We start from the raw sequence: 11,131 nt of genomic DNA on the forward strand, positions 1-11,131 counted from the left end.
GCCAGAAACAGCAAGATTATTGTTAGGGTTATTTTTTTAGCATTCCATGTCCCCAACTGGGCATTTATGAACGGGTATGAATCTATGAATAACAAAGAGACCACTGTGCCTTTTGTGTGAATTAGCAAGCACATTGTCTCTGCCCTTTCAGGAACAGAATGAACTTCAGTTAGAGAGACATGATTACATAATGCCCTAGATAATTATAAGAAGAGAAACATTGCACTAAACCACATCATAGTTATTTCTCAAAATTGTATTCACCATCTTCATTACAAATCAACTCTACTTGTCATTTACATTTACCAAAAGAAAACAGACAATGAAAGTTTGTTTATCAAGACAAACTTTGACTGTTGGCATGACAAAACCATGCCTGGAAGTTTACAACAGTTTGAAGTTTGAAGGTTTTATTATCCTTGTGTAGTATGAATACGTGGGCCATTTGAAGAGGTTTAAAGGAATATAGGCCTTTAAAGTTTAAGTGGTTGCTAGGTAGTTGCTAGGGCATTCTGTTCAGGTCTGAAATAGTGTTTTGATTGGTTGCTAGGTAGTTGCTATTGTAAAGTGTTCTGCTAAGCAGTTGGTATGGTGTTCTGTATAGTTAGGCAGTTGCTAGGGTTTTCTGACAGGTTTCTCTGCGGTTGCTAGGGTGTTCTGCCTGGTTTCTCAGCAGTTGCTAGGGTGTTCTGGCTGGTTTCAGAATTTGGTGCATGTAGCATAAAAGCTCTAGGAGTCAGAAAGGGGTTAAGGATTTTGAAATTTTGCTTTGTCAAGCCATCATGTGCACAATTCAGAACCCAGGCATCTCTCACTGGGAAGATACCCTACAGATAAACTAAACATTCACAAAGTGCATTTTAATAAAAGTGTCTTAACAAAGAGTGAGAGAGAAAAAAACCTAAAGGTTTTGCTTTGGACCATACTATATAGGCTACTGTGTGTTTAAAGTTTTACATACGATGCATATTTATTTGTGCAGGTCAATGTCTCTTTGCAGCATGTGGGTTCAGCAGACTTGGTCAGTACATCAGTATCTATGTTTTTGGAGAGCCTCTGCTTTCTTGTGGAGGTGTGGATGGGACTTCAGGCTTCCTGGCCAGAGAAGTGGGCACAAGCGGTGGAGAAGAACGGTTGGAACCTCGGCTGTGAGACGGGGAGGGGGCTGGTGGGCTCTGGCTCTGTCCCTTCCTCCGGCGGTGGTGTGTAGGGGGCGATTTAGTGGGAGTACGAGGGTATCTGCGAGAGGAGCGCGCTGGTGGCTCGTCGATTGGAGGAGGCATTGAGATGCTGTAGCTGGGAGGGCTGCTGCCATTGGAGGTGCACGTTTCAAATGCTGAGGTTGGATCACCAGTTGAAGAATCCTGAAAATGTCAAGTACATGCATTTACAGATAGTTGTGGTGAATACATGAATATCAATATAAAATGCTAAATAATTTTCCATTATTTCTCAGAATTTCCCTATTCTTAATAGCCTACTTACATGTTAATTCTCCTCATTACAGAACTGCAGTAATAATAATCAGTAATGATTTTAAAGTACATTTTTGAAGTACAATTCAACAAGGTAGGCTTGTTGTACTTCTTGTAATGTATGCTGAAAAAAAGAACCAATTGTATTAGGACCAGGTTTATTATAGTATACAATTATTATTTTACAATTGTTTTATTTAGTTTATGTTTTGTTCATTTTCAGTCTGTCTGTGACTGTTAGTTTTAGTTTTTTATTTTCTGGTTTCATTTGAAACATTTTCATGTTTAATGAAGACGGTTTTCAAGGTTTCAATTTTTTTAATATTCTGTAATTAATTTGTAGTATTTTTATATTATTTTAGTTAGTTTTAGGTTAATGAAAATGTATTTAGTTTAGCTAAATTTGTATTATTATTATTTTGATTCTAACACTATTCTGGACAGGATGATTTTGATTACTTTATCACAGTAATGAGAATTTTGGGAGAAAACTGCAATCTCAAGGTCACAATGCAAAAAGTCTTGATGACCCAGTAAGGTCTACTCTTTTTTTGTTTTTCTACATTTCTTTTTTTAAATATGATTTAAATATATATTTATTTGTGAGATTCACCCTTTCATTGCAAACTAAATTTGGATCTACTAACACCAGTGTTCTAGGCACAATTCACAAGATTAAAAAAGGGCTGCTGTGATTAACTGTAAAAAGTTTGGATCAAGACATTACTTAGGCCTTCTTACACTGCATTAAAAGTTTCAAGTTACAATGTGTTTTTTTCTTGTGGTAGAGCACTGTTACCAATCACAATGCCTTTGGATGAGCATGTTTCACATGTTGACGTTGACTCACCAGCAAGAGAATCCTGAGGTTGTAAAGTTCATGCATTTGCAGTCTGCACATGCCAATGAACTTTCATTCTAATCATGCACTTTTTTGTTGTCAAGACTTCTGGTGATTCTTATAAAGCAAAAATATGCAGCCTAGTCTCCTAACCTATTCTATATTAGAATATGTGGCGAATGCATGAATATTAATATAAAAACAAAGAAATCCTTGTTTTTGAAGCACTCTGTCCTAGATAGTTCGCTTTCTGAACAATAGACACCTCTGTTGAGGTAATGGACCACTTATCCACTTGAATTTCTATTTTTAAACATAAATGGATGTGCTGAGAGTGTGAGCTAAATAATGATACCGTAATACCTTTTCTTTTAGGATGAAGAGTGACACAGGATTCCTACGCCCCTGATCAGTAATTATTGGGATGACATCATCTAGATATATAAATGAACAGTAATATTACAATGCAAACATATGGTAATAAAAGCTGTGATATTACTGTCAATGATAAATCTCTTCAAAGTAATGTCCTCTGGGCAAGAATGTGTGTAGATCCATATGAAATTATTAATTTTTTTAGATTAGGTTCCGGAGACAGTATGCTGCTTAAAGTCAACATGAAATGGCATATGCAAACCACTTTACTCACACACACACACACACACACACACACACACACACACACACACACACACACACACACACACACACACACACACACACACACACACATACACACACACACACACACACACACACACACACATGTTGTGTTTCCATGTTTTATGGGGACTTTCCATAGACATAATGGTTTTTATACTGTACAAACTTTATATTCTATCCCCTAAACCTAACCCTACCCCTAAACCTAACCCTCACAGAAAACTTTCTGCATTTTTACATTTACAAAAAACATAATTTAGTATGATTTATAAGCTGTTTTCCTCATGGGGACCGACAAAATGTCCCCACAAGGTCAAACATTTGGGGTTTTACTATCCTTATGGGGACATTTGGTCCCCACAAAGTGATAAATACACGCACACACATACACACACACACACACACACACACACACACACACACACACACACACACACACACACACACACTGTATTTGTCTCTGGATGGTTAGAGGTGAATTGTTGAACAATAAGAGTGTTTGGTGGCACAGGAAAATCATTCCAGTGGCAAAGCAAGTTATTTTATTTTTATTTTTTGATTAAAAATTAAAAAGACAAACATTATTCAACTTTGGAATAACACGGACCAATGAACAATTCACAATACTACTAGAAACACTTATTAAGAAAGTAAAGAGAGTAAATTTAGATTTTATTTTGGCTTTAAATTGCCCAATAAAGCATTATTTTTATTGCTTCAAGTAAATTGGGATCAGTAGTAACACTTAAAAACTAGGTTTTTTTTGTTAACATAAGTAAATTCTCATCATAACAATAAGCAATAATTATCAAAATTTATTGTTAATGTTAATTGTTCATTTGTTAATTAATAATAATAATAATACAATTTGTTCATTGTTAATTTGTGATTGTTAATAATGCATTAACTAATGTTAACACACATCAATTCATTTAAAAAATTAATTAGTCTATGTTGATATGAACATTAACCAAGATTAAGAAGTGTGCTGTAAAAGCATTGTTCATTGTTAGTTCATGATAATTAATGTTGCTAACTGGTGAGGTTTTGGGCTGATCAGCCGGTAACTCCGCTCTTTGTGTGTGTATTAGTGTGCTTCCCTCTGCCTCACAAGTCTGCCATTGTGTTAATTGCCCGGCTCAGCTGGTGGCACTCGTTAATAGTGGTCTACTGCAGCTGGATTCCTTTCTGTTAATCACCACTCTCCCTCTTCTTAAACTACAAACATTTGCTGTCTTTTACCAGTCCATTTTGGTTCCCAAGCTAGTAACTTGGACTCTGATGGCTGACTCTCTAGTGCTGTGGTCTTTTGTCTGTATTCAGTGTTTTTTTCCAAGTTATCCCTGGCCATTTCTCCTCAGTGTTTCTCAGATATACTCCAGATTAGCGCTCACTCCTCACCCCGGTTCTCTGGTCCTGGTTCATCAGCGTCCAGCCCTCTGGTTCTTCACGGGCTTCCTTGTGGCTCTCTCATATCTGTTGGTTCTCCTGCGGTGGGTCGCTGGTTTGGTTTCCTGTCTGGTCTGCTCTCCATCCAAGTCTGGACTGTCCATCATACTGGTCTGGTTTACTCTCCAGGATCCATCAGCTAATCAGGTCCTTGTCATGTCCCCTCTGGGCCTGGTCCTTCTCCTTCCAATCCCTGGCTTAGTCCTCCAAGGCTGCTTTCTCAGGCTTAAGCCAGCTATTGCCCCTGTTCGCCCCCCTACCCTCCTCTCCTACTGAAATAAAACTATTTGTGATATCTCACCTCTGCTCTTGGGTCCTCCTTCCAGATACCCTAACAGTTAAATAATGTTACTACTGGGCTCTCTCTCATGATTCTGATTGGTCAATGGCACCATCCAGTGGTCAGATACTGCTTTGTAACAACCGCACATCCGAAATAAGATGTCCATTCATCCGGTTTCTGTGAGCCGTCTTTCCTGCTTCTCGGATCACTGTGCAATCTCTACAAGTAAGCTAACAAAGTAATTTCAAATAAAACTTTCATGTGCAGTTATTTATTTAGAAAGTAGTCTTGTAATAGGCTGAATATTGAGGAGTCAGATGGTCATTTTCACAAAATAAACATAAACAGAACTCTGATGCAAACCGGAGTTTGATTCCAGTTTTTTTTTTTTTGTTAGTAGCTGTGTAATTTAAGTGGGAGTATGTACCATAATCTGGTTGTAATCGCAAAATAAACCCCTTCAGGGTTCATTGTGTGGTAACAACTGGCTGACTGTACATTATGCCTCACTTAATGAATACAACCCTTGATAAAGTGTTACCGAATCAATCATCAGGGAAGTAAGCTTGTTTGCCCAGTGGACAATTACTTTCATGAGAGTTAGAGAGTAAATAGACCTAAAATAATAGCAGAATTATATTGATTACATACCTTCTGACTTGACGTCTTGATATATGATGTGGTGGTTTTGTGGAATGGATCTTGGTATCATAGTTTTTGATCTATTTCTTTTTGATCTGCTAATATAAGTTTTTTTAATTACATGTTTATTTACACCAATATTGTCAACATAAAGGCATAATTCACCCACAAATGATGCACGTTGTTCCAAACCTGTATACTCGTATAAATTTACGTTGTTATTTCACTGATCTTCCTAAAATGTAACTTGCATTCACATTCAGATTCAAAAACAGCATTGCACCAGGTTTGACGTAATTGACGGCATCTCTCACCTTTCATAGAATGTGGTACTCCAGTTTGGGTATGCGTAAAGAAGATTTCGAGCGCAACCACAAAGGGATACATTTTCAGTGAATAACAACTTTCAATCTTTTCTCATACAAATAAATCACATTCAGGAGCCTTGAGTCAACTAATTTATGGACATTTCTGGGCTTTTTTGTACTTTTTGGAGCTTGGCAGATGTGGTCACTGTGAATTCCCCAGGTATGAAAATGATCTGCGTGGAGATTTATCAAATATTCTACTTGTGCGTTCCACAAATATATAAATAAATAAACAAATAGCAAACATGTTTGGGACAATATGAGGCAGAGTAAATAATGACAGAATTTTCATTGTGTGTTTGGTGAAATATATCTTTAAGGAAAGAAGAAAAAGGAATGAGAAGTAAAAAAATAGGCTCTTACTTTTTTGATGGCTTCCAGCAAGCACACACAGTTACGAGAGTGACAAGGAGAAAGATGCCCACTATAGACAGTATAATATAAAGGGAACTCCTTTCTGCAAACAAGAATCTTTTTTTTTTCATTTTGATTCTTAGGAATTACTATATTCTTAGGAATCAAAATCATGTAACATGAACCACAAGAAACAGCAAATTTCATAAAAAGACATTGAATGTGCATTACAGTATCTTTATTCATTATATTCATTATATGTTCCTCATTCTTACTGTAAACTGTGAGTTTGACTGGCAGGCTTTTCGTGCTACCAAGAGGGTTCGCCACCATGCAAATGTAGACATCGTCATCAACCATCTGAACACGCGTGATGTTCAGGACCTTCTGATCAGTGGACAGGAGCAGGCGAGTCTCATTTAGTAATGGCTTGCCACCTTTTGTCCAGCTGTAGGTGGTCTTGGTGCCTGTGTCGTGAGTGCAGTTTAGCATGAAATGCTCTGTCAATTCCAGAACAGTGGATGTGCCCATGTGGACGTATGGCTTTGAGATAGGCTCTGTAAAGTATGAATCAGATGAATCAGATTATTAATGCTATTAATGGAGTTTACATTGTTAGCATGAATATTTATGAATATATGCATAACATGGAAATTCTATCATTATTTACTCACCCACATGTTGTTCCAAAACCATTTGACTATTTATTCCATAAAGTACAAAGAGCCATGCCAATATATTGAAAAATATTGGCATGGCTCTTTTCTTTCTCCATTCAATGAAAGTGAATGGTCACTACATCTAACATTCTCCCTAACATCTCCTTTCATGTTCCACAGAAGAAAGTCATACAGATTTGGGACAACATAAGGGTAAGTGAATGATGAAACAGTTACATTTCTGGGTGAATTGTCGTTTTAATATAATTAGATTGAGGAAACCATTGTCATACACTAGCATCAAAGCACCATGGCATAACTATGTGTTTGTGGACATGGGATGTGGTTCCATGGTAGTACCATGTTTTATGGACACGTAGCACTATTATACCATGTATAGAATTGGAATACCATGTAAGTACAACAAATATGATTATGGCAATCATTCAGTATGGTACAGTGGCCCCCCAAAAGTACTTGGACACTTAAACCACACTTAAAAATAAATTAATAAAAACAAAATATCAAAGTAAGTGGCATTTATTTAAACACACTAAGCAAAATCCTATATTTTACATTATAGAAAAATAGTTATACTTTGCAAAATTAATCAAAGAAAATATGGACATGTTCTGATTGTGAAATTAAGAATGTGTCCACTTATTTGGTGAAATACATGTGGTTACTCTGCTAGGACACCTATATGAACTTGAGGGAACTGACTTAAATCCACTAAAAACACATTTTGACCAGTTATTAAAAAAATTATTAAGAAAAGTTTAGGTCTAGTATCATTTGTTTGCAGTACTACTTGGTTTTGTCATCTAATACAACATACAGAACATCTACTATATCACCATAAGTGGACACCCACTTCTATTTGATAGGTTTGGCTATTCCAGTAGTTTCTGAGAGAACAGTGCTTCATGTTACTCCTTTTAATTACATTCTTGCAAACTGTGTGCCTCAGACTTTGAGTCTTCTGGCATATGGATGCTGCTAAAATTAAGTGTGCCACACCAAGTGTTAGCAATGTTTTTTTTTTGTGAAGAAAAGTTCAGAATCTGACAAGGTGCACGCAAGTTAAGGACATTTTGCTAATCACTCTGTTGTGCACGGCCATAGCTTTGCACATTCTTGATCTGAGAAAAGTCTTGCCAGGTTGGAGGAATCATTCATACCCTCTGAAATTAAAAAGCAGTTGGATGCCCTGGTTGAAGCTTGTGACGTGCAAGACGATGATTTCTCATCCTCCTGCCTCATACATTTCTACTCCAGAATCCCCGCTCTCAGTTTGAATGACAAAACCACGCTCTTTGATGAGTGGCCTTGCGCAAAAAACATTGTCACTGGACAATGGATCATGAACAAGACGGCTGTGTCTGAGAGATGGACAGATGTTTTTCGTGAGCTGTTCTCATTAATGAATGCAGCATGGACACCGGATCAACTCAATGTAACAGTCATGAATGCAAAGCTTTTCGTACGTCTCAATTTTGGACTGGACTGCTGTGCATTTTACGATAAACTTAAAATAAAAGCGCACACTGAGAAAAGTTGCTGCCAGTGAAAAGTACAAGGTAACAGCAGTTACAGATGTGAATGCACATACGTAAGGACACGTTAAATTAATTTTTGCTGGAAGGGGGCTGTCCTGTTTTCCACAAGCAGGAATCTGGTCACCTTAATAAAGAAAGTATTCACTGAGTCTGGTGTGGAAGAACTTGACTGGCCAGCACAAAGCCCAGACCTGAACCCTACTGAACACCTGTGGAATGAATTGGAACAGCAAGCCAGGACCCTACACGCAACATCAGAGCCTGGGAGTAGCTAATCCCCACAGTTACAACATCTAATGAACAGCAAACGGAGGGATTAAATCATTTGATTTTAAAACGAAATGTTAAACAAACACATATGTGTATGCTGTTCATGTGTCCACATACTTTTTGGATTTATAGTGTAAAATGTTTTTTGTGGCTTTAGTATCCAAATACTTTATGGAAAAACTGCATCATATTATCCAATACAATCCCTGTACTATGGTACTGTCACATCAATTTTTTTAAGAGTAGTAATAGTACATAATCTCCCAACATATAGATTTATCATTTCCCCATTATGATTTTGCAATGTCTACAATGTCTTGTTTACTCCAAACCACTCTAATGAAAAACTGCAGGGTCTCACCATCAACTGTCAGCTCGATGCTGCACTCTCCTGTGAAGGTGTCATCGGTGATAGAGATCTCCACTTCATAGGTGCCCTCGTCCGACAGCCTGAGGTTATGAACAAGCAGTGTGCCATTCTCAAACACAAGGATACGGTCTCTGTATTCTGGCCGCAGGTTACCGATGATCTCTGTGCCAATAGACTGGACCACTGTAATGGGTTTGTCCCTCTTCAGCTGCCATTTGATTACAGGACGATCCAGACTGGTGCTTGAATATCGGACAGAGAGTAGAGCTTCTCCACCCACTGTCCCTCTGATTACAGTCTCTAATCTGGTGATGTTCACCCCCTGAACAAATCCTGTGAAACGTCAACAATCTTAGAATATTAAAACCACTGATTTATGACATTAAAGGAATATTTTGGGTTCAAAACAAGTTATTAAAAAAAAAAAAGAAGAAAAAGAAGCAAAAACTGGGTTACAGTGAGCCACTTACAATGGAAGTGAATGGGGCCAATCCGGAAACGTTAAAATACTTGCGGTTTCAAAAGTATAGCCACAAGATGTAAACAACATGTGTTAAAAAGCTTTTACTGAGATAAAATAGCTTACTAAACTTTTCTGTGTAAAGTGATATCTAATTTTGCAACTTTGTTGCACTGGCAAAAACATGATGATGTAACACTGTAAACCCTTAAACCAAGGGCGTTGGATTTATTTGAAAGTTGGTAGGGACATAATGCATATAATAAACTTACAATTAACTACCAACTAACATTAACTTAGTTAAATAAAATTAAGTTTAATTTTGTTCGTTGTTTGTCACCTAATATATTTACTTATTTTAACAAATACAACCTTATTGTTAAGTGTTACCGAGATTCCTTATCTCTTTGTCTGATAATGAACAGATCAAAGGCACTGGAGCTAGCCTGTATGGAAACAGCCCAACTCCCTGGTAACTCCCTACAGTGCAAAAGGCCTGCCAGAGATGAGCACACAAAAGCTTGAATTGTTTGGCCCAATTTCCTCCCTAGCAGCCCATGAAAAGGACCCACAGAGTGATAAACAATAAATGTGATTAGATGAAAAGTGACACACAGGGCTCCTGATGACAGCATCAAACAATTGTTCGACACAAAACAGCTTCCAAAGTAGACATGATGCAGAGGATGGGGTGAGTATACAGCAATCACGATGCTGTAAACAGCAATATGGAGTCCAAACATGTTTGTACTTTTAGTAACTCTTTGTCTTAGTGCTGTTACTGTTCACACAGGTATCTAACAAAATAACCCCAGGTGTTGTTCATCACATTAACTATGTGCATGTTACTAATGTTTTACATCCAAACATTTTCCATTTACATTTTGTATCATTATATACAGTTTATCTGTTGTTTAATCATTTAAAACTTAATGAACTTCTTTTTGTGAAGTATTTGGTTAATTCTTTGAAATGCCACTTGCTTTTGATATTTCATTATTAAATGCAATTGCATTTTTTAGTGTGGTAATAGGTACTGTATTGTGGCCACTGTAAATCAAAGATGAAGGGGTTACACTATGATTTAAACTTATAAGTAATAATAATAATAAAAAAACAACATAAAAATATATGTTATTATAATATACAAATATATCAATAGACAATAATTTTTTTTTTTACTGTTTTTTTCTTAAGCCCCAACAGCCAGACATAAGCTTTGACATGTATACAATGCCATTGAAATCCATGAATGCTATGAGATATTTCATTAAAAAAACAATACAATAAAGAAGCTTTCCAAATGTTTTCATAACTTCCAGCCACTCCCACACCAATGCTCGTCAAAGCCAACAATGCAGAGATGTCATTAAATAAAAAGTTAGGCATGGCCCTCTTACCTGAGTGAATCAGAACTGCAACGATCAAGAGCAGTGGTGCTGTAAGAGCAGCTGTTGACCAAGATAAAGATCCTTTTTCTGCCTTCATCTTAGGTCTAACGTTCGCAGTCTTCCCCAAACAATTAGCATGATTTGCACGTCCCCCAACTCAGAGTACTGAGTATGCATGGCTACTGGCACACACACACACACACACACACACACACACACACACACGCACACACACACACACACACACACACACACACACACACACACACACACACACACACACACACACACACACACACAGGCATGATATACTCACACAATCAATGCACCATGTTGGCATGTTTGAG

At 37.3% G+C, this 11,131-nt stretch overlaps 1 protein-coding gene across 1 annotated transcript; it reads right to left on the minus strand.

The window, feature by feature from the left end:
• Positions 1–445: 445 nt before the first annotated feature.
• LOC127643112 (hepatocyte cell adhesion molecule-like) lies at positions 446–10,907 on the minus strand. Its single transcript, XM_052125689.1, has 7 exons — positions 10,794–10,907; positions 8,925–9,266; positions 6,351–6,632; positions 6,085–6,178; positions 5,363–5,451; positions 2,680–2,750; positions 446–1,364 (listed from the first exon to the last, which is right to left on the minus strand). Exons 1-7 carry the CDS (start codon positions 10,879–10,881, stop codon positions 1,038–1,040), a joined length of 1,293 nt encoding a protein of 430 aa, XP_051981649.1. The 5' UTR covers positions 10,882–10,907; the 3' UTR covers positions 446–1,037.
• Positions 10,908–11,131: the final 224 nt, after the last annotated feature.

This window comes from Xyrauchen texanus, chromosome 4, assembly GCF_025860055.1.
Source record: "Xyrauchen texanus isolate HMW12.3.18 chromosome 4, RBS_HiC_50CHRs, whole genome shotgun sequence".
Lineage (NCBI taxonomy): Eukaryota > Metazoa > Chordata > Actinopteri > Cypriniformes > Catostomidae > Xyrauchen > Xyrauchen texanus.

Excerpts from the sequence above, each read along its gene's own strand:
- LOC127643112 (XM_052125689.1), bottom strand. The coding sequence starts at position 10,881 with ATGAAGGCAGAAAAAGGATCTTTATCTTGGTCAACAGCTGCTCTTACA. Across the intron at positions 2,751-5,362 it reads TCAAGACGTCAAGTCAGAAG|ATGATGTCATCCCAATAATT; the intron begins GTATGTAATCAA and ends TTATATATCTAG. Across the intron at positions 1,365-2,679 it reads TCTTCATCCTAAAAGAAAAG|GATTCTTCAACTGGTGATCC; the intron begins GTATTACGGTAT and ends TGACATTTTCAG.